We start from the raw sequence: 27,016 nt of genomic DNA on the forward strand, positions 1-27,016 counted from the left end.
TACCTGAAACAGTGCCTGGAGCATAGCAGGTAAATATTTAGTCAGCAAATATTCACCGAGGAGTGAATGCTTGGGGCTTCCCTTGTCCCTAAGGATAATTAAGCTTTCCAGGGTCTAGACTCTTAGGACCAAAAAGCTGTATTGTCCGAAAAGAAGAGGTTGAAGGAGTTGAAAGAAGAGGCCTGAATTCCCAGAGTCAGGAATTTATTTAATATAGGGGCGCCTGGGTGGCTCAGTCGGTTGGGCGTCTGACTTCGGATCAGGTCATGATCTCAGAGTCTGTGAGTTTGAGCCCCGCATCAGGCTCTGGGCTGACAGCTCAGAGCCTGGAGCCTGCTTTGGATTCTGTGCCTCCCTCTCTCTCTGTGCCCAACCCACTCACATTCTGTCTCTGTCTCTCTCAAAAATAAATAAACATTAAAAAAAATTAATATATAAAATTAAATGATACACTGGTGGCAGGTTAGAAAGAAGTTGGGTCCCTCCAGAACAGAAACTTGGAGGACACAGAGGGGACAGTCATAAGTGAGGGGAGAACAGGGCAGAAATGCAGAGAAATAGATGTCATGAGAGAGAATTCATGAGGTCTACAAACAGGGAACGGTGACAACTGAAAGGCTACCTCCATTCCCGATGCCCTCTCTCGTTCCAGTCACAGTAGGGCCACACTGAACGCTTTCTCCTGTGCTTAAATGAATAACATGTTGAATAAGCAAGGGTGTGGCAGCAGGGAGCCTCGGGGCATGCCTGGCTGATGTAGAGGGCAGCTGGAAAGGCAGGCTGGTACCTCTCTCTCCCCCTTACCCCCCGATTCCACCAGGCCTGACTGCCTACAAACCCAGGACGAATCAGGGCAAAGTTCTCTTTTCTGATTCACACAGAAGATTTGCTGGTGCAAATGGTGTGCTTGCCCAGCTGCTACCTCCCAGCCCAGGCTCCCCACCCACCACTTCCTCCTGGGTACAGTGACATGGGCCCCTTTGGTCAGGATGGTTCTGACAGAAATATCTGGGTCACCACAGGGCTCCTTCCCCTTCTTCCCACCTGCCAGGAGAGGGAGAAACTCCCCTACCCCCGGAAGGGGGCCTCAGGGGAGGGGAGGATACGGAGGCCCAGAGGGGCTCAGAGGCCCCCACCCTATTGCAAGACCCTTATGATCTCATGGCTAGGCACACCAGAGCATTCTAAAGTTCTAGAAACTCTACCTGGATTTTCTGAGGGAGGGCTGAGCTGAACATACCACAGGTAGGGATTTCCTACAGATGGCACTCTTGAGTATTCACGTGCGGTTCACGGGGCCCTGATGTCACTGGGTGACCTCACTCCAGGGCCTCTGTTTCCAGGCCCTCAGCGTATGGTTGATTGTAGCCGAAAGAGCCCATCATTCAGGGCCAGAAACCTGGGAACCAGCTCCGAGCAGTACTGTCTTGCTGTGTTGTGCCAATGACCCTCTTCACCTCTCTGGGCCTTTGTTGCTTCCTCCATACCCAGATCCCAGGCTTCTGCAGGACTCACCAGTCTATGAGTCCAAACAAGATCATATTAATGTTACCACCGCCATGTTGTTGCCGTATTACCCCCACCTGCTAGTACAAGGTCTCCGGCTTCCTGCAGAGTCTCTGCTATTTCAGAAAGTCTTTAGAGGTATTTCACCTGTGCTCTACTCCCTGGTATGTGAGCTGCTCAAGGCTTCACATTTTGGCTGTCGTTCTATAACCAAAACTGGAGCTAGAACATTTCTTGGCGATTAGCCCAAGCCCTTGAAATACCAAGACTGGGGTAGAGTCGGGAAGAACTTCTCTCCCTGCTTTGAGTGACACCAAGCTCCAACTGTTTGGGCTCCAGGGTGTGCAGGCTAGTAAGGCAGCTCTTTCAAGTTTTACTTATGTCTCTCTCTCTCTCTCTCTCTCTGTCTCTCTCTGTCTCACTCAAACACGGGATTTATGTTCAGGGGTCTGAGCCAGACTTATACTTGCATAATAGCTACTATGTACAGGAAGGATCACTACTCCCATCTAATGGCTAAACGTTCATTCCTGGGTCAAGTTCATTCTGGTCTGAGCCTCCCCACTCAGGACACTCCTACGCTCCCTCTTGAATAGGAACCGCATTAGTTCTCCAGACACGGCCCACTTGTTCTTGAACTTCCAAAATGACCAAAACCCACATTTGGCCTACAATGGGGATCTTGGTAACCTCAAGCTGTCTTCTTTGTTACATCAAGGAAAGCAAACTCCCTGCCATCGCTCTACCCCAGTGGGAAGCAGGAAAACATTTCCTGTCTTCTGACCCGGTCTCTTGAGTCCATCCAGAAAACAAGTCAAACAGAACCTGGAGGACTTGTCATTGTATGATGTGTTTGCTCCGTACAACAAGGTGGAGGGCTTGGGGGAAGCAGAAGCTCTCTTGATTATCTAAATGATTAGGAAGGCTTCCTCCCTTGTCTCACCACCTTTTTAACCCTTTCCGCCACTCCTCCAGCTGAATGTTCCCGAAGCTCGTTCAGGGGCTATGGATGAGTCCCTATTAATTTAGAGGGTCCGGGCCAGATGTCATACTGTGGCAAGTCACGGGCACCCATGTGGGCTTACTGAATGCAAACAAATATATTTGTCTCGAGGATATCACAAAGCCCTTAGAAGAACCCAAATACGATCAGGTCTTGCAGGCGGCTGGAAGAGGGCATCACCTGCTCCCCATCCTTCTCTCTGTAAGCCACGTTTCCCCGCTTCTTCAACGAAGTTTGGAGAAGGCTGTCCTCCAGGGCCAACCGCAGGTCCACTTCACACATACTCTGAATTCCCACACTCTTAGGAAGGAGAATTTGAAACTGCCAACCTCTTTGGGTCATCCTTCATGACACCTTCGATTAGCAGTGTAGTAATAAAGTTTCAGATCTGAAAGCACTCTTGAATGTCACCTAATTCAACTTTGGCCTGCTGCACAAAAGTCCCTTATATAATACCTCCTATTAAATCTTCAATCAAATTCTCCTTACACACCTACAGAGACAGCATGCTCATGACTGTGTCCCAAGGAGATCCGCTACATCTCCGGCAGCTCTGCTTGTAGGAAAATTCTTTTTTTTTTTTTTTTAAGTTTATATATTTATTGAGAGAGAGAGCACACAGGGGAGGGGCAGAGAGAGAGAGAGGGAGAGAGGGAATCTCAAGCAGGCTCTGACAGCGCAGAGCCAGACATGGGGCTCCACGTGGGGCTCGATCCCACCAACCGTGAGATCACGCCCTGAGCTGAGATGAAGAGCTGGACACTTAACCGACTGAGCCACACAGGTGCCCCAGAAAATGCTTTCTTGTATTACGACACGCAAGTTTGCCTCTTTGTGACATCCGTAACTTAGACCTGGTTCTGTCCCGCAGAAATGCCTGGGGACAAATCTGTTCTCTTTCCCATCTGGAAGCCCCTTCAGAAATACAGACAAGGCTTACATGTCTCTCTTCCAGACTGAACACCCTCAGTTATACCTAATAGTCCCCATGAGGCAAAGTCTCAAGTCCTCCGACTGCCCCAGGACGAACACCTGTTTCAACTATCCTCCTAAAATTCTGGTGCCCCAAGAAATAAACGCAACAAGGATCTTCAAGGAAATCCTTTAATTAAAAAAAAAAAGGGGGGGCGTGGGGGAATATCTAACAATAACAGGAAGTTGGTTATACCAATTACATAAATCCATTTTATGCAATAGTATTCAGTCTTTAACAAAATATGGTAGATTTACAAGTACTAGCATAGAAAGATTGTCATGATGATCTAAGTAGAAGAAAAGCAAATTACAAAATAGTGTGTGTTACACCTTACTTGCCTGCTAGGAAGGAGGTCTGCCTTTCTCATCCTGTCTCTCTCCCACATCTCTACCTCTTAAACCCTTCATTGTTTGGTGTAGACATTTAAAAAATTGGGGGGAGGAGGGGCGCCTGCCTGGCTCAGTCGGAAGAGCATGTGACTCTGAATCTCCAGGTTGGGAGTTCAAGGCCCGCGTTGGGTGTAGAGATTACTTAAGTAAATAAACTTTTGGGGGGAGGATATTTAATGAACTCTACATAGTTATTTCTAGATTCTAGAGATGTCCTGAGTTATTTCTAGAGTATAGAGGATGAGGTTTTAGAGATCTTTTATTATTATGTCATGTTTGGCTTTTTAATAAAAGGCACAGATAACTGTTTGAACCAGAAATCAACAATAATAAGGGATTTTAAAAATGCTTTAGTGAGCCCCAAATAGCAGGGTGCTGATCTCTTACCTCATTCACATTCTTTGCATTTATTCATTCAACAAATGCTCTCTCTAAGGGCTTCTCTGTGTCAGAGCTCATGCTGGGCCCTGAGCAGATGGAACCCAGTGAGGTGTGGTCCAAGCTGTAAGGAGCTCGCAGAAGTCAGAGAAAATCTAGATGGTAACTGTTAGAACAAGGAAGTTCTGGGGTCATGGGATCACAGGGGAGGAACTTCCTGAGGTCTTGAAGACAGTAGTGGTCCTATGCTGCATCCTTCCCCGCCAGTGTGTTCTTTCACTCCCCACAGAGTGATCTCTCAAAATCACAAATGCAGCCATGTCATGTCCCTGCTTAAAACCAATCCTGTGACTTCCTTTTTCTCCGAGGACAAAAAGTCCAAGATTCTTTCACATGGCCCATCAGATCTTGTATCGAATCCATCAGGAAGTCTGTTGGCTCCACCTTCAAAAAATATCCAGACTGCGACCACCTGTCACCATCTCCAGTGTAACCAAGTCACCATCGTCTCTCCCCTGGGTTTTTGCCAGAGCCTTCGCACTGTCTCTCTGCATCCACTTTCCCGACCCTGTCTACCCTCACTTCAGCCAGAGTGACCACGTCACTCCTCTGGTCTAAACTGCCCCATGGCCCCCATCTTGCCCAGAGCCAAATCCAAAGGCCGTGCCAAAGCCCAAAGCCCATGAGCCCCGCACATCTGGCCCTTCCTTGCCTCTCTGGCATCACTTCCTCCTGCTCCCTCCCTCACCCACTTGTCACCAGCCACAATGGCCGCCTTGCTGTGCCTCCAACACATGGAGCTTGCTCGTTTCGGGCCCTTTGCCACGAGTGTTTGCCGGAATGCTGACCCCCCAAGTTATCCTGTGACTCCCTCCCTCAGCACCTCCTAAGTCACCTTCTCACTCTTTATCTCTGTCTCCTGACCCTCCATTCTGAGTTCTGCCATCACTCTGAGTCTCTCTTTCTGTGCTGTGTCTCTCTTTCTCATTCTTATGGCAAGCGATGACTCATTAGGGCTTCTCACATTTACCTCAGATACAAAGATGAAACTTCCCGCCACACAGGCTGCTGTTAGGTGGTTAAGAGTGTGAGGGGCTACGGACATAGGTCTCGTTTCTAGAGCCTCTTGCTGGAAGCCCCAGGGGGCAAACCCGGGAGAGGCTGTGTCTTGCCTGGGTCAGGCTCAGGTTCAGGGACCAGCAATGGGGATGCTGACCTGGATGTCGGGGCCAGAGTGGGGGGGCTCAGACCAATGGGGAATGTTTTGGACCTGTGGGGTTTGAATGCAGATTCAAAGCTATAGCAAAGTCAGATTACATCAGTCCTGTGATGCCCTAAGTCCTGTGTCGTCTTCACCAACACTATGACGCATCTGTCTGACCTCATTTCTTATGGGTCTTTCCACTCACTACGTACCAGTCATCGTGGCTGTCTTTTGCTCCTAGAACACCCCAGGTACATTCCTGCCGCAGAGCCTTTGCACTTGGGCCATTCCCTCCCTGAAACGTTCTTTTCCAGATATCTGCGCAGTATTCTTCTCTTTATTCAGGCTTTTACTTCAAAGTCACCTTTTCAGCGAGGCCTTCCCTGGCGACAGTTACGCAAAACACGTATCAGACTTCCTATCCTCCCTCTCTCTAGACTTCATTCCTCCCTCCTCAACATCTATCCCTAATTGACAAATGATTGATCTTACCTATCGCCATCTCTTCCCATTAGTACGTCAGCTCCACGAGGACAGGGATTTTTGTCTGGCATTCATTGCCATAGCTTTAGTATCCAGCGCACAAAAGTTTTCGACAAATATTGATGAAGGAACCCAGCAGGAGTGCTGAGCGCCTATCACATGCTGGATTATTTCCATCCATTATGTTATTTCTTACTAGAAACACTCGGAATGATCCCTTTTTTGTTTTAAAAAATTAAAAATATATGCAAGTACACAGAGCACACAGCACACTGGTCCATGTGGCCTGGAGGAAGTGACAGGGCGCCGCCTGGAGTTCAGTGTGAGGTGATGGCCCTCCTTACACGTAGAGCAAATTGTCTAAAATTCACTCTGTGAAGCTATGACTAGTACTTCTCTCTGGGAAGAGGGATTTCAAGTTCTTTTAACTTTCTTCCTTTTCACTAAGCTGCATTTTGTGATTTTCCTCCAGGGACAACAGAATAATTTTGTAATGAGTTTACTGGCTCAGTCAGTAGAGCATGCAACTCTTGACCTGGGGGTTGTGAGCTCAAGCCCCACATTGGGTGTAGAGATTACTTAAAAATAAAATCTTTATTTATTTTTAATGTTTATTTATTTTTGAGAGAGAGAGAGAGAGAGAGGAGACAGAGCATGAGCAGGGGCAGAGAGAGAGAGACACAGAATCTGAAGTAGGCTTCAGGCTCCAAGCTGTCAGCACAAAGCCCGATGTGGGGCTCGAACTCACAAACCGCGAGTTCATGACCTGAGCCAAGGTCAGATGCTTAACTGACTGAGCCACCCAGGTGCCCCAAAATAAAATCTTAAAAAAAAAAACAAAAAACAACAAACGTATTAAGGGCACCTGGGTGGCTCCGTCGGTTAACCTTCCGACTTTGCTCAGGTCATGATCTTGCAGTTCGTGAGTTCGAGCCCCGTGTCAGGCTCTGTGCTGACAGCTGGGAGCCTGGAGCCTGCTTCCGATTCTGTGTGCCTTTTTCTCTCTGCTTCCCCCCTGCTCGTGCTCTGTCTCTCTCAAAAAGAAACCCTAAAAAAACTTTTTTTTAAAAGGGTGCTAAACTTACTGAAATATTCTCAGTATACTAGAAATATACTGAGTGTATATTTACCACAATTAAAAAGACTTCTTTAAAATGTGCTGAACCTGGGGCCCCTGGCTGGCTCTGTCGGTGGAACTGCAACTCTTGATCTTGGGGTTATGGGTGTGAGCCCCACGTTGGGTGTGGAGATTACTTAAAATCAAATCTTAGGGGCGCCTGGGTGGCTCAGTCAGTTGGGCGTCCGACTTCGGCTCAGGTCATGATCTCGCAGTTCATGGGTTCGAGCCCCTCATCGGGCTCTGTGCTGACAGCTCAGAGCCTGGAGCCTGCTTCAGATTCTGTGTCTCCCTCTCTCTCTGACCCTCCCCCATTCATGCTCTGTCTCTCTCTGTCTCAAAAATAAATAAACATTAAAATAAAATAAAATCTTAAAAGTTTTTTTAAATTAAAAAATAAAGTGTCCTAAACCTTTAAGTGTAGTGTTATAACTCTAAATTATCATAATGTGAAAAACTAGCACCAGCCTCAGTGCTTTTGTTGTATGTGAAAAGCAAATGAGGGGCTGGTATTCAGGCCTTCTTCTTCTTCTTCTTCTTCTTCTGTTTACTTATTTTTGAGAATGAGAGAGAGAGAGGGAGAGAGAGAATGAGCAGGGGAAGGACAGAGAGAGAGACACACACACAAAGAATCCGAAGCAGGCTCCAGGCTCTGAGCTGTCAGCACAGAGCCCGATGTGAGGCCTGAAGTCACCAACGGAGAAACCATCATCTGAGCTGAAGTCGGACCCTCAACCCACTGAGCCACCCAGGTGCCCCAGCTTTGGTCTTGATCTCAGAGTCACGAGTTCAAACCCCATGGTAGGTTTTGAAGCCTACTTAAAACACAAACATGGGGCGCCTGGGTGGCTCAGTCAGTTGGGCGGCCGACAACAGCTCAGGTCATGATCTCGAGGTCTGTGACAACAGCTCAGGTCATGATCGCGAGGTCTGTGACAACAGCTCAGGTCATGATCGCGAGGTCTGTGACAACAGCTCAGGTCATGATTTCGCGGTCTGTGAGTTTGAGCCCCATGTCTGGCTTTGTCCTGACAGCTCAGAGCCTGGAGTGCTTCCAATTCTGTGTCTCCCTCTCTCTCTGTCCCTTCCTGCTCTCTCTCTCAAAAATAAACATTAAAAAAATTAAAAAAACATACAAATAAACAAAAACCACCTCTTCTCCTTTGCCTGCTTTTCCAACCCCACCTCTAGGTTTTTACTCTTGCAATCTTTGACCCATATGCTTTCACCCAAGTGGTAAATGTGATTCAATGGATCTTTCAGTGAGAAACAAGAAAAAGATAAAAAGGATGCTTTCAAATGCTCATGATACAATCATAAGGATCACCCTTGTGACTCATGTGGATCACCTGCACAAAGGCACATGAACTTGTTCTAAGCCTAGTGGGTTGGTCACTGACCAAGGCAAATTCATGACTTTTTTGACCTGAGTGAACATTTTGTCCAAACAGAAGCAACAGGGAACTATAGGGATGAAACCTTCCCTTCAGAGTCCTGCTTTTTCTGGAGGCATGTTGGGGGCTGTTAGTATTCTCAAGGGGGAGCCCCAGGATGAGGGATAGAACACCAGCCTTCAGGTCAAAACAGACCTAAATTTGCATTCTCCCTAGGTTGATTCCAGCTGGTGACCCTGTGCACCACTCCTGACTTATCGGGGACCTCAGTTTCCTCATCCCTAAAGTGGATAATACTGCTGATTTCCTGGGGCTGCTATGAGGATTAAAAGAGGAGATGGGGGCGCCTGGGTGGCTCAGTTGGTTAAGCATCCAACTCTTGTTTTCTGCTCAGGTCATGATCTCTTGGTTCATGAGTTCGAGCCCCTGAGTCGGGCTCTGCACTGTCACACTGGCAGCGCAGAGCCTGCTTGGGATTGTCTATCTCCCCCCACCCCTCTGTCCCTCCCCTGTTCTCTCTATCTCCCTCTCAAAATAAATAAATAAACTTTTTTTAAAAAATAAAAGAGATGAATGAGTACAAGATGCTCAGCACCGGTCATCACATGAGCCCAGCAAACTGTATTTCATAAGATGATATATTCATTCATCAAATGTCATTGCCATGTAAGGTGCTACAGAAGTCAGGGTGGACGAAACAGGGCAGCCCCTGCCTGTGGAGCTTACAGCCTAGTGGGCAGATAGTCATGGCATAATCACATGATTATCAAATGAATAAAGAATTACAAATTGTTCTAAATGCCTAGAGGAAAAAGTCCAAAGAACAAAGAGAGAGTATAACCAGGGGCACCTGATCTAGTCACTTTTTAACCCAGATGAGGTGACTACAGATGTACTGGGATGTTTTCATTTTTCCCTTAGTGATAGGAAGATCCTTCACATGTACAATGTACTGAATACTTTGCAAAGAAATCTTCATAGTTGAGATTTTCATATGATCCTTACGCCAGATCCTAAGCAGAGATTATAACCTTCATTTTACAAAAGTGGAAACTAAGGCATAGACAGTTTATATCAGTTCTTCAAGGCTAGACAGCTCATTGACAAGTCCAAAGGTGAGACAAAATCCAGATGTCTGTTGCTTCCACATCTATTGCTTTTTGACTATTTTGTTTTTCTTTTTGTATTTTTAATTCTGAAATATAGCACGCTTTCTCTTTTTTTAATGTTGAAATATAACTTACAAAGAGTGTGGGAAAATAGATGTGTGCAGTTTCAAGAACATTATGTCCAGCCCAAGAAACAGAAGGAAACGGAGCCCAGGGGTCCCTTATGCACCCTACCCCAGGAGTAATCCCTATGCTAAATTTTGTTAATCATCCACTCTCTTTCCTTTTAAAAAAGTGTTTACCATTTTGCATATCTTATCAATATATTATTGCATTGCCTGGTGTTGAATTTTATTATATGAATGGCATCTTAGTTTAGGTACACTTCTGCAACTTGCTTTTTACTCCCAACATTTTGTTTTTGAGATTATCCATATTGATGATCCCTATACCTATCATTCATTTTCACAGATAAATAATATTCCACGTGTGATTATACCACAATTTGTTTATGCATTCCCTGTTAACAGATGCATGGGTTGTTTCCAGTTTTTTGTCGAAGAATCTCCCATCCCCAACCACCTCATTCTCTCCCCAGAGGCAATCAATTTACCAGTTTCTGGCGATTATACTCCCAGAAATATGCTATTGCATAAATTTCCCCCTTTTACAACAAATAGTAGTATTGTATAAATACTGCTCTGAAGCTTGCTTGTTTCTTTCACAAACATCATCCGCAGTATAGCCTGGTAGTCTTTGGAACAGATTGCTTGGATTCATATCCAGCTCCATTCTAAACTGGCTATGACCTTTTATAGGGCATTTAATCTCTCTGTGCGTTATATTCCTTTTCTGTAAAATGTGGAAAGAATCGTAACTCAAAGAGTTTTATAAGGACTAAGTTAATATACATAAAGCATTTAGGACTGTGCCTATTAGAACTGTAACCATTATCAATAGAATTACATCAATGTTCTCTCGTTCTGTTTTACAGTTGCTTGGATGGATAGTCTATTATGTAAACGTACAACAATTTATTTTAATCATAATTGATAAACATTTAGATTGTTTCCAGTATGTTGATATTACAAACAGCACAGAAAACAAAACATCCCTACCATTTCCCACTCACAGCTCACGAGTACATCTGTAGAATAAAGTCCTAGAATTGGAACTGCTGGGCCAAAGGTATTATATGCATTTATAACCTTAATGGATATTGGCAAATTGCTCTTCAGGGTTACATCACAGATTCTCATATATACTAACTTAAAGACATACAGAAACCTGAGGACAAAAGAAGGTAAGCTACTTTGTTGTCCAGATAGATACATCACTGATTCCAGAGAGGGAAAGTGACTCACACAGGCAGTTAGTGGTGGAAACAGCACCAGAACCCAAGCAGGTGTCTGCCCTTAAGAGCCTTAAAAGATTTTTATTTTATTTTTATTGTTTATTTTTTTAATGTAATCTTTACTCCCAATGCGGGGCTTGAACTCATGACGGGGAGAGCAAAAGTCGCATGCTCTTCCGTCTGAGCCCGCCAGGCGCCCCTGAATCTTACAATTTTTTGGAGCTCATTTTAACATTTCATTATTTTGATGCTACAGTTTGCTTGCTTAATGGTAGTAACTTAATATCTAATTTTTCATTATTCGTTCCGAATTTTTCCCTGGGCTATTTTCCTAACCTGGATTGGTCACGTGCGCTGTCATGTGACCCTTGGACCTTTCTGACCTGTAATAGATCTACCAAGTGACCCCCAAATTCCTCATCTCCGAAAATGCAGCACTTGGTCAACTGCCTCTAGGGAGCAAAGTCGCACCAGCCTCTCCCAAGAGATCGTTTAAATTACAACTAGCGGAGCGAACCAAATAGCAAACGGGTAACCAAGTCCACACCAGTTTCGCAAACTGCTGGTCGATTTGTAATTCATCTCTTAGATGAAAGGAAGCCCGCCCTCGGTTGCGAAGTCGTCATTGGATGGTACGGCTGTCAATCACCGGGGCTATTAGTACGGGAGGCCGGCGGCTCCTCCCCCAGGAAGGCCAGGAGCGCGCGGTGTGGCGTGAGTCGGGCTGCGTGAGTCGTGCGGAGGAGACTCTCTGCGGTAATATCTGTTAATCCATATTAACTGGAGTAGAAAATAAAAGGGAGCGCTCCTCTCCTCTTTTCCCCTCCCTGCCGGGCAGGCACGATGGCGGAAGCGGCGGCGCCGGGCGCCGGCGGAGAGGTGGCGGTGGCGGCGGCGGAAGGCTCCGGCTCCGCCGGCTTGTCTCTGGGCCGCGGCTTCTCGAGCTACCGGCCCTTCGAGCCCCAGGCGCTGGGCCTCAGCCCGAGCTGGCGGCTGACGGGCTTCTCCGGCATGAAGGGCTGAGGCTGCAAAGTCCCCCAGGAGACGCTGCTCAAACTCCTGGCGGGACTGACGCGGCCAGACGTTCGGCCCCCGTCGGGTCTGGGCCTGGTCGGAAGCCATGAAGAGGCGGCCCAGGAAGGCGGCCTCCCGGCCGGGGCGGAACCCAACCCAACCTTTCCAGCCCTGGGCATTGGGATGGACTCCTGCGTCATACCCCTGAGGCACGGGGGCCTGTCACTGGTGCAGACCACGGACTTCTTTTACCCCCTAGTGGAAGATCCCTACATGATGGGGCGCATAGCGTGTGCCAACGTGCTGAGTGACCTCTACGCCATGGGTATTACTGAATGTGACAACATGTTGATGTTACTCAGCGTCAGCCAGAGTATGACTGAGGAGGAACGAGAAAAGATAACACCGCTCATGATCAAAGGCTTTCGCGACGCTGCTGAGGAAGGAGGGACTGCAGTGACTGGTGGACAGACAGTGGTAAACCCTTGGATTATCGTCGGAGGGGTTGCCACTGTGGTATGTCAGCCAAATGAATTCATCATGCCGGACAGTGCAGTTGTTGGGGATGTGCTCGTGTTAACCAAACCCTTAGGAACCCAAGTTGCTGTCAATGCCCACCAATGGCTGGATAATCCTGAAAGATGGAATAAAATAAATATGGTGGTCTCCAGAGAAGAGGTAGAGCTAGCTTATCAGGAAGCCATGTTCAATATGGCTACCCTAAACAGAACTGCTGCTGGACTAATGCACACGTTTAATGCACACGCAGCCACAGATATCACAGGCTTTGGCATTCTAGGACACTCTCAGAACCTTGCAAAACAACAAAGAAATGAGGTGTCATTTGTCATTCATAATCTGCCAATCATTGCCAAGATGGCTGCCATCAGCAAGGCCAGTGGGCGCTTTGGGCTCCTTCAAGGAACCTCAGCAGAAACTTCTGGGGGATTACTGATTTGTCTGCCGAGAGAACAGGCAGCTCGCTTTTGTTCTGAAATCAAATCTTCCAAGTATGGAGAGGGTCACCAAGCATGGATCGTCGGTATTGTAGAAAAGGGAAACCGGACAGCTCGGATCATTGACAAGCCTCGAGTTATTGAGGTCCTACCTCGCGGGGCCACTGCTACTGCTCTCGTTCCTGACAATTCCAATGCTGCCTCTGAACCTGGCTCCTGAGACGGAATAGCAGAAGTTGTGTGGACCTTAGAGTCTTTGAACACAATCATGGACGATTCTCAAAACTTTATTTTAAGAAGAAATTTCCAAAGAAGGCTGCCTGCATAGTAGTTCCGGCTGCCCTTTCTCGGTGATTTGAATCGGCTCATCACAAGCTGCACATTCCAAGGCCCGAAGTAACATTTTGGACTTCAAGGTGGGGTTTGTTCATCTCTTACATGGAAGAGAAGCAGAAAAACCTCTGTTACTTCTTTCCAAGAACAAGATGAGGCTCTTCTGGTTTGAGGGATTTTTCTTAGCATTGGGTTGATTCATGTCTGCACAGGGGGTGAGATTATTGAAATTACATACATACCAAAAAAAAGGTAAATTGCAAAATGATTTAGATCAGAAGCAAATAAGTTTGGACCAATACTGTTGATAGAACTAAATTGTTAAGAGAGATCTTACATTGCAATGTCAAATTCTTTATTAGATTTGTTTTCAGAAACACTGGCTCTTTCCTGCTCTGGGCAAGAATTGAGCAGCTTGTCCAATGACTGGGAAAGGAGGACCTGCGACCATCTGATTTGGTCTCTGTTAATGACGTCTCTCCCTCTAAACCCCTTTAAGGACTGGGGGAGGCAGAGCAAGCCCCAGAGCCCAAGCCTTGATGGTCATTGAGATGTTAAATCTTGCACTGAAAATTTCTGGCGATTTAATCAATAAAGTAATTTCTAGTGAAATAAATAAAAGGGACTTTGTTGAAAAATTCTTCTGACTACTATTTGGATTCTTGGGAGTTCTGAATCTTTTACAGTGTTATAAAATGAGCCAAATGATACATTTAGAATCTGGCAAGTTGAGAGTGAAAATGTTTTCCCTGATCCCGGACCAGAGCATTTAACACCTAGATTTAGTTTTGCGCCCTCCCCCTCAGTTGATAGCAAAGGACTCAAAAGGCAGAAAGCCCAAGGACTAGAGGGTGGGAAAGGAAATCGCAAAAGAAAGGTATCAACAATTCTTTAAACATTGGAAGTAGGCGGGAGAAGGGTAACAACTGACAGCAGGATAGGGGAAGCCAAAGTAAATGCTTTCAGAGTTGGGGAATACTAATAGGAAGCAAGGAGCTAGGCTCTGAGGGTACTAAGGGGTTAAGGGGAGGGATGAAGACAGATACTTTTTGAAAGTTTATATACAGCATAATTACAATGAGATCTTTGAAGTTCTCAAACCTTTCCCCCATGTCACATAGCCAGATGACTGCCTCTCACCTCTGTAGGTAAAGGGAGGTTTACTTTCTGAGGAATGAGTTTTAAAAATACTGCATAGTCAGAGACACCGCAGTAGAGAACAGAGGCCTTACCAAAAACAAGAATAAAGACAAAAATGAGACTGTCCCAGGCCCCTCCCCTAGCTACTAAAAACACCATCCAGGAAGCTTATACCACTTTTTGCTCCTCTGGAGAAAAAGAATGTGCCCAGAAAAAAACCCTATAAGTATTTAGGGAGCCCCCGGTGAAAATCCCTATATCAGGAAGACTCTCATATGGAAAGTTTCACCCAAGCACGTTCTTTTCGATGCCTCATTCTTAAATGTAAGCAGTTAAGGATCACCAGACATTTGAGGCAAGCCTCTAACGTGAAAGACGTCAAAGCAAAAAGAAAAAAAATAAAGAGACAATACAGGGAGCAGAAGAAAAAAAAAAGGTAAAAGAATATAAAGTGTCCATAAAAAGATATGAGAACAAAGCACTTAGAATATAAAATATTGCTAAAATTAAAAAAATCAGTAGAAGACTCAATAAAGTTGGGGAAGTTTAGTGGCTCAGTCGGTTGAGCATCTGACTTCGGCTCAGGTCGTGATCTCGCCATTCATGGGTTCGAGCCCTGTATCTGGCTGTGTGTTGACAGCTTAGAGCCTCAAACCTGCTTTGGATTCTGTGTCTCCCTCTCTCTGCCACTCCCTCGCTCGCATTCTGTCTCTCTCAAAATAAACATTAAAAAACAATATTAACTTAAAATTGAGTAAGTTTATCAGAAAGTAGAATAACAACAAAAAGATGTACGATAGAAGAAAAAAAATGTGATGGAGATTAGAGGTAAGTCAGGAGGTTCAACATCTAGAAGGAATTCCAAAAAGAGGTAATAAAGCAAATGGAAGAAAAAATTATATAAAATAATACAAAAAAAGTTTTCTAAAATTTAAAAGGTTGTAACTAGCACACGTCTTTTGACTTTCCAGCATAGTGAGTGAAAAATGACGTACACTAATTGTATTAAACTTTAAAATGCCAGTGGTAAAGAGAACTGTTTTATATATATTAATTCATTTGAACTGCGAACAATCCCATTTTGCAAACAAGGAAGCTGAGGTGCAGAGACATTAAGAAATTTGTCCAAGGTTGCACAAGCCATCTGCTAGGCAGTGTGACTCCAGAGCCCATTCTTCTGGGGAGGGGAAGAACACATAGAAAGGTCTGGGGATGGGTGTCTGGGTGGCTCAGTCAGTTGAGCGTCTGACTCTTGATTTTGACTCAGGTCATGATCCCACGGTTCATGGGTTTGAGCCCCACATCAGACTGGCAGTGTGGAGCGTGCTTGGGATTCTCTCTCCCTCTCCCCTGCTTGCTCACTCTCTCTCTCTCTTTCTCTCTCAAAAATGAATACATACAACTTAAAAAAAAGTTCTGGGGATAAGAATGGTATCAGACTTCTCAACAGGGAATTGGAAGCTAAAAGACAATGAAGTAATGCCTTCAAAATTCTGAGAGTAAATGATTTTCACTGTATAATTCTATACCTAGCCACATTTTTCAAACAAGTAGAATAAAGATATTTTTAGACATGCAAGGTGTCAAAGTGGTTTCATCCCAGGGACTCTCTCAAGAAACCACTGGAAGATGTGCTCCAGGAAAACATGGGGGCAAACCAGGAAAGAGAAAAACCCAAGCCAGCACAGAGAAGGTGAAGGGAGGTCTCAAGGTAATGGCTCTACAGCAGGCCTAGAGACCAACCAGTCTGGAACAGACACAGCACACGGGAACAGGAGCCTGAAGGCTCCCAGAAAAAGGAACATGGACCTGATAAGAGTATTGATACATTTAATTTTGTGGAAAATTGGAAGGTTAATGGAAGATGTAAAATGGATCAATGCTAATTATATAGAAAATTAGCAAATGAAAATAAAAGAAGGAGACAGTTATCAACGCCAATGAAGAATGGAACCTTGTGTGATAAATGAAATGTAATCGTATATAGTATGAAGGAAGTCTACCTTCATTTCACTACCTTGCTAAGAGCACTGGGCGGGGGGGGGGGGGGGGTGCTGGTGAATTTCAGCCTTCCCCTTCCTGGGTGATCTCAGATAAGTCTCTGGGCCTCAGTCTCTTCACCTGTAAAATAGGCATAGCCATATCCACCTACAGCGAGGAAGTCATGGAGGGGATCCCATAAGACATGCTCCTATGAATTAGTATTTATTAGATTACTCAAGTACCAGGCCCTGGAGAAATAAGAGCCTACTAACTACAACAATTAATCAATTTAAAAAATTCAATCAGTTTTTCTCTTGCCCAAAGCTCTTACATCGCTTCCATAAAATCCCTGCTATGTATCTCCAACTTCATCTCATGGCACTCTCCCTCCCTCTCTCACTAAACTCTAGCCCATTAGCCTTTCTGTGTAGGCCCAAACAAATCAGGATCCTTTTTATTTGCAGTTCCCTCTGTCTGGAACCTCACCTCTCAGGCTTACCTCATAAAATAAATAAAATAAAACCTCAGAAAAGCTTTCTCTGACGTCAACCAACACCTGGCTACTCTCCAACTCATCACCTTGTTTATTGGCTTCATAGCTCCCAACCTAATGTGTAATTATGTGTAATTGTCTTGAGAATGTGTTCGTTTACTTTATAAGTGTCCCTTTTTGCCAGTATGTGAGCTCCACGATGGCAGGGGATGTTCTGTATCCCCAGTACCTAGATCACTGTCTGGTCCGTAGTCAGTGCTCAGAATATATTGAATAAATGAATGAGTAAGTGAGTGAGTGAGGGGTACACACTGGGGACCCTAGCGCCCTCTATGTCCACACTTTCCTTGCTCTTGCTGTCTCCTAGTGGTGGAGGCTGGTACCACCAAGCTCTTAAGACCAGGTTTTGGAGGACGAATTCAGACCTTAGTTCTGTTTGTTCTCATACACAGCTCTTCCAACAGGTTGGAGTGGGCAGTACAAAAGGAGGAAACTGATTGGGTGCTTCCCTGGCCTGAGTTCTCTTAGTTAACCTAGAAAGGGTTAGGGGTGGAGAGCAAGATAGGCATCCAACTTCTCCTTGGGGAGGAGCTGGGCAGCAGGTGGGGTGGGGGACAGGGCCTTGGAGAGAAATCATAACGGAATCACAGGTACAGAGGTAAGGAAGAAAAGAAAAGAGGTATAGAAGAAAAGAGAAAGGAAACCAAAGCAAAAAAAAAAAAAAAAAAAAGGAGAGGAAGTTGAAGCTAGAAGAAAAGAAAGAAGATGAAAAGATAGGACAGAAGGGCAGAAGAAAAGGCAAGGTGACCTCAGCACATACCAAGCATATGGAGCTGCCTCTTTTACTCCCTTGCAGGGGGGTAGGGAGACTACCTTCACCTGCTAAGAAGCCCTGGGGTGGGGTGGTGCTGGTGAATTTCAGCCTTCCCCTTCCTGGGTGATCTCAGATAAGTCTCTGGGCCTCAGTCTCTTCACCTGTAAAATAGGCATAGCCATATCCACCTACAGTGAGGAAGTCATGGAGGGGATCCCATAAGACGTACTCCTGTGAATTAGTGTTTATTAGATCTATTCAAGTACCAGGTCCTGGAGAAATAAAAGCCTGACAATGCTTCTGTTCTCCAGGAGACTCAGTCTAAAAGGAGATCTAGAACAGGGACATCCATCACCCCAAAACCAATTGAACTCATTACCCTTAGAGCAGGAGTCACATGCTCTACCAACTGAACCAGCCAGATGCTCCAGGAAGGACTTCTGAAGGTGGTGGGGATTCCTGGCCTAAATGAGCTAGTCTACAGATTTCTCAAAGCCTCTGTCATGACTCCCCGCTGAAAATTTTAATAAGAGCAAATACTTATAGCAGCACCATTTCTGCCACCCCCCAGTTCAAAACCAACAAGGTCTATGGCTCTACTTCCAATAAGAACAGCACTGCGGTACAGACAAAAAAACACATTGTCCCTGTCCTCCCAGCACACACGTGAAGGGTCCTTGGAGGCCCCCTAGGCCAGAGCCCCATTACATAGGTAGAGAAATCGAAGCTCAGAGAAGAGAAACAATCTTCCCAATCACCTGACTCTTGGTTTGCCATGATACTCTATTGTCTCTGGGACCTCAGTAGTCTAGTTTCCCCCACCCCAACACCACCATGGGTCTCTGCTATTTTGTTCTCCAGTCACTGTCATCTCTTCCACTCCAGGGTTTCTCAAAAGCCTTACTGGGACCAGTTGCACCGGCTTGGCTGTAGTGGGGAAGGCGGCCAAACTCTTGAGTAGCAGAAGGGTGGCGTGTGCATGTGAATGCTTGCTTGTCCCAGCCCGCCCATCCTGTCATCAAACATTTATTGGCCTACACTGAGAAAACACCTTTGGTTTGAAGACTAGGGCACCCAGTCCCTGGAGAGATAGGCTTATGAAAGGCTAATCACAAACATGAACCAAAAGCCACGACCACGCACATTGAGGCCCTGATGAAAGCAGGGAGGTTGGGTTGCTAAGATGTGTCGGAGGAGAATGGAGAAAGGTGAATTAACATGGGGGTGAGGGTGCAGAAAGAGTTTGGATGAGGGGTCCAGATCAGGGGACCAATGATATGTTCACGCCTGTTCCCTCTCCTGAGTGAGGGCCTTCCCCACCCCTCCAACACTGTGCCTCCCACAAAAAGTGCCTCCTCCTTCCTGTCAATCACCAAGGACCATCTGACCTGTGAGCTCTAGAGGTTCTGGTCCCTGATTCTTCAAAAATCTGAGATGCAGAGGACTCCTAAGAAAGCTATGTTTTATATTCCAGTAAAAGACTTTGGGTTCTTGTGCAGAGAAGCTTAGCGAACATCAGGGTAGGTGCTAGGGAAGGTACTTTCAGTTCCCAGGTCCATAGGCAGCTCAATGTTCTGAACTTCAGACCTGTATGGCCACCTGCCTACTGGACATCATCCCGATGTTCTAGAGCCATCTTGACCCGAACATGCTCCAAACTGGTTTCATTATCTTCCTTTCCACCCCAACTCCTGGGTCTTCTGTGTCCTCATTCCAGCAAACGGCAAAACTAACTATCTATCTACTCAAGCCAGAAACCCAGGAGTTACCCAGAACTTCCTCTTTCCTCCCAGCTCCCATATCCAACTTCTGTGTTGCCTCATCCATCAGCAACTTCTGTGCTCTCATCTTATCCAGCGGCTTAGTAGCATCTAAATCAGATATTTACTCATTCTGGAACACTCTCCTCTCTTAGCCTCCCGAACACCACACTCTCTTGATTTTCCTCCCGTCTCACCTGCTTTTTCTCTTTTGCTCAACTGCTAAATGCAGAAGTACCCCCAAATCTCAGTCTTGTCTATCTAGACTCTTGTATTAATTATTCCTCTTCAGGCCCATGACTTTAAGTGCTATCTAATAACTGAGACTACCAAATCTGAGTCTGAGCCCTGATCTCTCCTCTAAAACTTAGGCTCATAAATCCACCTGTCAGATTGATATGCAGCTTCACCTTGCTTTGCTTTAAACCAAACTCCTGATGCCACATGTGTTCCTTACCTTCCTCATCCCAGTATGAGTCACCGCCCATCCACCATGTTGCTCAACACTCAAAACCTGTAAGCCACACTCGACTCTACCCTTTCTCCCATGCCTCTTAATTCAAAATCAACAAAGACTATAGATCTACCTCCAAAAATAGCTCCCCAATACATCCACTTCTCTCCATCTTGACTCACCATCAACCTGGCCCAGAGTCAACATCATATAACCCCCCTGCCAAAACCCTCCAAAGGGTCTCCATAATACTTAAAATTCCAAATCAAATATAGGATAAAATTCATGGTTGGCTGATCTGATCTAGCCTCTTGTCACTTCCCTAATACCATATCCAACCACCCTTCCTTGCTCACCACATTCCTGCTACACTGGAATTCTTTTTGTCTTTAGAACATGCAAAGATTTTTCTGCTTTAAGCATTGGTGTTCCCTCTATCTAGAACTCTATTCCCCTTGATTTTTACTCAGATTAAAAGTCACTTTCTTAATGACAAGTAACAGAAAACCCAACTAAAAGTGGTTTAATTAATAAAATGATTTATTTTCTTATATAACCAGCGTCCTGAATTAGGACTTTTCTGGAACTTGTAAAAATAAGTGTCCCCACAATTTTATCAAGGATCCAGGTCCTTTCTATCTTCCTATCTGCCAATCCCCGTTTGTGGGCTAGCTCTCCACACAAAGATTCCTTCACATACTAACATCTAAAGGCAGAAACATCTTGTGCTTTTTTTAAACAAAAGAACTGAGAATCTTTCCCAGGAGTCTCCAGCAGACTTGCTCTAACTTCTCATTGTCAAGATCTAGGCCACATGCTCACCCATAAACTGATGAGGCCAGGGCAATGGGACATGATCAATCAAGTAGAGGAGGGTGAACCCGAGAATAAAATCACAGTTGTGCAAGCATGGAGAAGGGGAAAGTGAAATTGAGCTGGTAACCAACAGCGCTTACCGCCTCATCCCTGGACCATGCAATCTAAAGTTACTCCCACTTCCCATAGTGTTTAAATAATTTTCTTCTTATTTTTTAATAGCTTTTTAAAATGTTTTTATTTATTTTTGAGACAGAGAGAGGCAGAGCATGAGCAGGGGAGGGGCAGAAAGAGAGGGAGACACAGAATCTGAAGCAGGCTCCAGGCTCTGAGCTGTCAGCACAGAGCCCGATGCGGGGCTCGAACGCACGGACTGTGAGCTGAAGTCGGACTTTTAACCGACTGAGCCACCCAGGCGCCCCAATACTTTTATTTTTCATAGTACTTATCATTTGAGGCACTATAGTGTAGAGGTTAATAAAACAGACTCTAAAACCAAATTGCCTGGATTTGGAACCTGGCTACCACATTATTAGCTGCGGAGTTAAATTACTCCATCTCTCCGGGCACCTGGGTGGCTCAGTGGGTTAAGCCTGGGACTCTTAATTTCGTTTCAGGTCACAATCTCACGGTTAATAGGTTTGAGTCCCGGATGGGGCTCTGCGCTGTCAGTGTGCGGAGCCTGCCTGGGATTCTCTGTCTCCTCTCTCTCTCTGCCCCTCCCCTGTTTGTGCTCTCTCTCTTTCTCAAAAATAAACTTTAAAAAATTACTTAATTTCTCAGTTTCTTTACCTGTAAAATGGGGATGACGATGCTATTACCTTATAAGGTTGTTATGAAGATTAAATATGTAAAATGCTTAGAACGGCTACCCTACTTAGTTCCTGTATCCTGGTGACATTCTTGTATCCTTATAATAAATTTCCCTTTCTTGTTTAAACTCTCCATTTCTGGGGTTTTCCCCTGGGCGTCCCATCCTCACCTCGGCCCCATCCTTTCTCTTTGGCGCCATCTGGCGCCCACGAGAGAAATGACGCGCCTGCGCTCTCCTCGCCTTCTGACCGTTGTCTCCTCCCGGGCAAATCTGGTCCCTATACCTTTAAGATGCCAGGCCAAGTCGCAGGAATCTAGGGACCTGGGCAAGAGGCGAGTGTAAACTCCACACAAATAATTGGTCTTTCCCGTGGCTCCGCCCCGGGAAGTAGTCGTGAACGCCTGTGATTGGTCGGGGGTCCTAGAGGCAGGTTCTGAGCTTGGCGCGGTGTTTTCTAGCGCATCCCGGCTGCTGTGTGGTGGGTGGCATGTCTCGGCCAAATGGGGTCGCGCGTGGGGACACGGGGGGAGACGGCACTGCTGCTGCCGGCGCCTTCAGCTTCAGCCCGGAGCCCACGCTTGAGGACATGTAAGCCGTCCTTGCCCCAGCCTGGGGAGGTCTCCCCCTTTTTCTCTCCTATTGGGACGGGTCACTCCACGTGGTCTGGAAGAAGGCTATGCTGGGGGGCCCAGCTCGGCTGGCTGTCCTGGGCGAGCCATCTTAACCTCTTTATCTGCAAAATGGGTTTAGTGATGCACACCTGAGGCAAGGGAAATGGTGATGCCCGGTGAGGGATATTAGAACCAGCCTTGGGGAAATATGGCTATTTCCGGTGCTGCTTCTGCCCGGCCCCTGCCCTCCAGGAGTGGGTGGTAGGATGGGGGCAAAAGCAGTGCTGAGAGGTGGGTGACATTATTTTTTACTAGAGGAAATCAAGGAGGGCTTCTTAGGGGAAATGTTCCTGGAGCTGCACTTTGTAAAATCAGCGGAAGCAGCATCAAGAGGTGGAATAATGGAAAAGACAGTATTGTTAGGTTTTGATAGAGTTCAGGGTCTGAGTAGGGCGCACCCACTCTAGAGATGCGGAGTCCAAGTCCCATAGAGAAGAAACGGTTTGCTTAAGGCCATCCAAAGAATTAGGTGCGGAACTAATGCCCCCACTAGGTATCACTGAGATACCTGCCTGGTCGTCCGCATTCTCTAACCCTGGGACCTGGGCTTCTACTCCTTTCTTCTGTTCTAGCCGCCGCCTCCATGCTGAATTTGCTGCTGAACGAGACTGGGGCCAGTTCCACCAGCCTCGGAACCTCCTACTGGCCTTGGTGGGGGAAGTGGGGGAGCTGGCAGAGCTCTTGTGAGTAGATGGAAGTCTTTTTGGAAGAGTCTGTGTTGTGGGGGAGGGGAACATTTATCTGATCATTAAATATCCATGCCAGGCTGTGTCTGGGGATACAGAAATGACTCACCTGTCCCTGCCCTCTTGGGGCATCCATTCTTCTGGGAAAGAAAGGTGTGGAAACAGCAAGGCAGGTCCAGGTCTTAAGAAGGGATGGTGACAGCCTACCTTGACCTCTGCCTCTGGGGTGGAAAGGAGAGTATTCTTTAGGAGACCTGCCTGTGGCCTTCCAGACCGAAGAATCCTTTCCCAAGGTAGTGAGTGGGAAAGGGCAAGTTAAATTAAGGGAGTTTTTTGTTTTGTTGTTGTTGTTTTAAAGAGAGCTCAAGCAGGGGAGAGGGGCAGAGGAGGAGACAGAGAGAGAGAGAGAGAGAGAGAGAGAGAGAGGGAGAGGGAGAGAGTCTTAAGCAGGCTCCATGCATGCTCAGTGCAGAGTTGGACACAGGGATTGATTCCACGACCCTTGGATCATGACCTGAGCCAATCAAGAGTCAGACGCTCAACTGACTGAACCATCCAGGCACCCCATTCAGGAAGATCCTGAGACTCCTCCAGGGTAAGCTTTTCAAGAGAGAGCAGGATTTTGTATCTGTTTCGTTGTCTAGTATGTCCCGAGTGCCTCACACATAACAGAATGAGTGGCGACCGTGGAAGAGAGAGGTGGCGTATGAACCCGGATTGACAAAGTTGGAGTTAGGAAGTGATGGAGTTTGAACAGAGGACCTGACAGATTTGAAGGGTAGAAAGATCACTGTGTCTGCAGGGTGGATTGGGTCACCAAGAGAATCAGGGCAGGGGAGACCTGTGAGGAGGCTGATACAGATCCGTCAAAGAGGTGGGAAGGCCTAAATCAAGGCCTGAACTTTGGGAATGGAGAAACGAGAGCACAGAGATGTAAGGGCAAACCATTCATTTATTGCGGTTTTGTGAGCATCAGCTATGTGCTAGGTCTTCTAGAATTAAGAGATATAGCCTTCAACAAAATAGACATGGTTCCTGGGGTGCCTGGGTGCCTCAGTCAGTGGAGCATGCAACTCTTGATCTCAGGGTTGTGAGTTCAAGCCCAATGTTGGGTATAGAGATGACTTAAAATCTTGGGGATTAAAAAAAAAAAAAAAAAAAAAAAGACATGGTTCCTGTCTTCAGAGTGCAAGGAGACTAACAATAAATAAGCAAACTAATTTTAAAAGACCAGGAATTGTGATAAAGTTCTATGGGGAAAACAACCCAAAGTGATGAAAAAGAAAGTAACAAGGAGAAGGCTTTTCTGAGCAGATGACATCTGTGCTGAGACCTCAGGAAGGAGCCAGCCACAGGAAAGATCTGGTGGGGGAGCAGGGAGAAGAGCGTTTAACGCAGAGGAGGCAGTAAGTGCAAAGGCCCTGTGACAATATGGCCGGTTTGCCAGACAGGACGGGCCAGAGTGGCTTTAGGTGGGGGGCAGGAGGGAGAGTGGTGGATAATGATTTTGGAAGAGGCAGGAGACAGCTCATACAGGATCTAAAGGGCATGGTCAGGCGTTTGGATTTTATTTTAAGCCCGGTTGGAGGAAATTGTAGCAGGAGAGGGACAAAGTGTAATTTCTGCTTATAAAAGATGGTACTGGGGGCGCCTGGGTGGCTCAGTTGGTTGAGCGCCGACTTCGGCTCAGGTCACGATCTCGCGGTCCGTGAGTTCGAGCCCCGCATCGGGCCCCTGTGCTGACAGCTCAGAGCCCGGAGCCTGTTTCAATTCTGTGTCTCCCTCTCTCTGACCCTCCCCCATTCATGCTCTGTCTCTCTCTGTCCCAAAAATTAAAAAAAAAAAAAAAAAAAAAAAAAAAAAACGTTGAAAAAAAAAATAAAATAAAATAAAACGTTAAAAAAAAAATTAAAAAAAAAAAATAAAAGATGGTACTGAGCAAGAGCAGAAGATGAGCTAGCAAGCTTTTGCAGGTCTGAGAATTAGTCTGGAGTGGCAGTGGCTTAGGGCTGGAGAGAGTACAATTGGGTCTTAGCAAGTGAAATGTTCTCTTGACCACTCCTTGGCTCGGGTTGGGGCACACAGGTCTGGATGAATCATCTGTCGGGGTCTCTTCCCCACCCTGACTCTGCCTAGGGTGCAGGTGGGTTGAGTTGTCCTTGAAGGAACTTCCTAAGAGGTGGGCGTTCCTTGCTGCAAGGACTAGGCTGCTCCCAAGAGAGGCGGAGTCTGTGGTCTTAGCATCTGTGTTTGTGCCTGTGTGTTCTGCCTCCAGTCAGTGGAAACCTGATGAGGAGCCCGGCCCCCAAGCCTGGCCCCCCAGGGAACGGGCAGCCCTTCAAGAGGAGCTTAGTGATGTCCTCATCTACCTGGTGGCATTAGCAGCACGCTGCCATGTGGATCTGCCCCAAGCGGTGCTCTCCAAGATGGACATCAACCGGCAGCGCTACCCAGCACATCTGTCCCGTGGCTCTGCCCTCAAGTATACAGACTTACCCCATGGGGCCACCTCTGAAGACCAAGCTGGGGGGCCTGCAGAGCTTGCCTGTGAGTCCACAGGCCAGGCCTCAACCTAGAACCATGCGCACAGGACCTGCAACTCGGCGTGGCATCTGAGAAGCAGAGAGTGGCCTGGTCACGGAACTTTTTCTAGTCCTTTCCTAATAGGTCACGGGCCAAGGGGCCCTACTTCCTAAGGCCTGAGGCCTGAGAACCTCCAGAAGACAGCCTCCTGGAATTTTCTCTCTCAATAAATGTTTTGGTTAGCAACTTCTAGATTCTTTCTGGAATAACTGGGAAGGCTTTATCCCAGCAAGTACTGGAGAAGGGCACCAGGGATGTCTCTGAGCCCAGCTCCCATGTTTCTTTAGTGTACCTCCCACCTATAGGGCAGAAAGATCTGCTTTCTACCAAGATCACTGATGTCATGCAATTCCCTGACCCCGTCTGGGCATCTAAAGGGGATTGGAGGCTGTATGTAGAGTTGGTTAAGAGCCCAGCTTCTGGAGCTAGGCTGTCTGGGTTCAAATGCCATCTTTGATAGTTATGAGCTGGATGACATTCATCAAAGTACTTCATCTTTCTGCACCTTGCTTTCCTCATCTAAAATGAAAATAATGAGATCTACCTCATTGGGCTGTAAGGTTTAAGTAAGCTATGTAAGTAGAGTGCTTAGGACAGTGCCTGGCACATAGCAGGGACTTTCCAAGTCTGCAGTTACCTGTTTGCTTTTTCAACTCAGAATTTTCAGGCCCCCAGAGCAGGAAATGTCAACAGTTAAGTTGGAGCTGGGCCTAAAACCCATCCCTGTCCATCAGGACCCCAGCCCTGTGAGAGCCGAATGCCCCTCTTTGTGGGCCCCCATCACAGGGATCCCCCTCCTCTTGGAGAGGGTCTCTTGCCTCCTCCCATCCTCCTAAGGCCAATTTCCACTTGTATACCTAAAGATAGTGTTGGGTGTGTATGATTTGCCCGTTGTGTGACCTCGGGCACATCACTTCCCTTTCTGGGATACCCACAGCCTGCCTCCCTCACAGTGCAGAGTAATGCTGGGGAAAAAAAAACTTTTAAACTATTTTTGCTGCCCCTACGAGCCATTTCCACATCAGCAAAATAAGGCATTCCTTTTACTGATGACCTCACTCCTTTAACCAGTGACCTCTTACTTGCCAGGTAAAACACAATCCAGATTGGAACCGGTTCAGCTTTGTGTTCCCAACCTTTCCTCCCTACCAGTGACAGCAGGACTCTCATCCTTACTGATTGATCTCTTATCACATACCCTCTCCATGGTGAGTTCTCTCCTATCTCCTCTACGTAAGCAACTTCCCTTCCTTTCCACTAGCAGATATAAAGCATCGTAGAGTCTCTTTCCTATTGACAAAACCCCAACAAATCTCCAGCCACTGCGCTGTTGCTTTTCACAGCCAAGCCTCTTAAAATGGATTGTCTACACCCATCCGCTGGGCTTCCTCATTCTCCTATTTATACTCTAACCCACTCAAGGATGGCTTTCACCCCCACGCCTCTTCTCACCACTTTCCCGGAGCTACAAATACAGCATCTAAGAGAGCTGACCACTCCCTCCATGAAACACTTTCCTCTAGATTTTCCAGACAAGACACTTCTGGTTTTCTTTCTAGCTGTGGCTGCCCTTTCACGAACTCTTC

General features: G+C 46.5%; 2 protein-coding genes across 2 annotated transcripts; both read left to right on the forward strand.

The window, feature by feature from the left end:
* Nucleotides 1–1,216: 1,216 nt before the first annotated feature.
* SEPHS2 (selenophosphate synthetase 2) lies at nt 1,217–13,401 on the forward strand. Its single transcript, XM_007094760.3, has 2 exons — nt 1,217–1,245; nt 11,306–13,401. The coding sequence occupies exon 2, from the start codon at nt 11,757–11,759 to the stop codon at nt 13,101–13,103; it is 1,347 nt and encodes a 448-aa protein (XP_007094822.2). The 5' UTR covers nt 1,217–1,245; nt 11,306–11,756; the 3' UTR covers nt 13,104–13,401.
* An 8,392-nt stretch (nt 13,402–21,793) lies between these two features.
* DCTPP1 (dCTP pyrophosphatase 1) lies at nt 21,794–25,611 on the forward strand. Its single transcript, XM_007094759.3, has 3 exons — nt 21,794–22,078; nt 22,734–22,844; nt 25,123–25,611. The coding sequence occupies exons 1-3, from the start codon at nt 21,978–21,980 to the stop codon at nt 25,421–25,423; spliced, it is 513 nt and encodes a 170-aa protein (XP_007094821.1). The 5' UTR covers nt 21,794–21,977; the 3' UTR covers nt 25,424–25,611.
* Nucleotides 25,612–27,016: the final 1,405 nt, after the last annotated feature.

Source organism: Panthera tigris, chromosome E3 (assembly GCF_018350195.1).
Source record: "Panthera tigris isolate Pti1 chromosome E3, P.tigris_Pti1_mat1.1, whole genome shotgun sequence".
Lineage (NCBI taxonomy): Eukaryota > Metazoa > Chordata > Mammalia > Carnivora > Felidae > Panthera > Panthera tigris.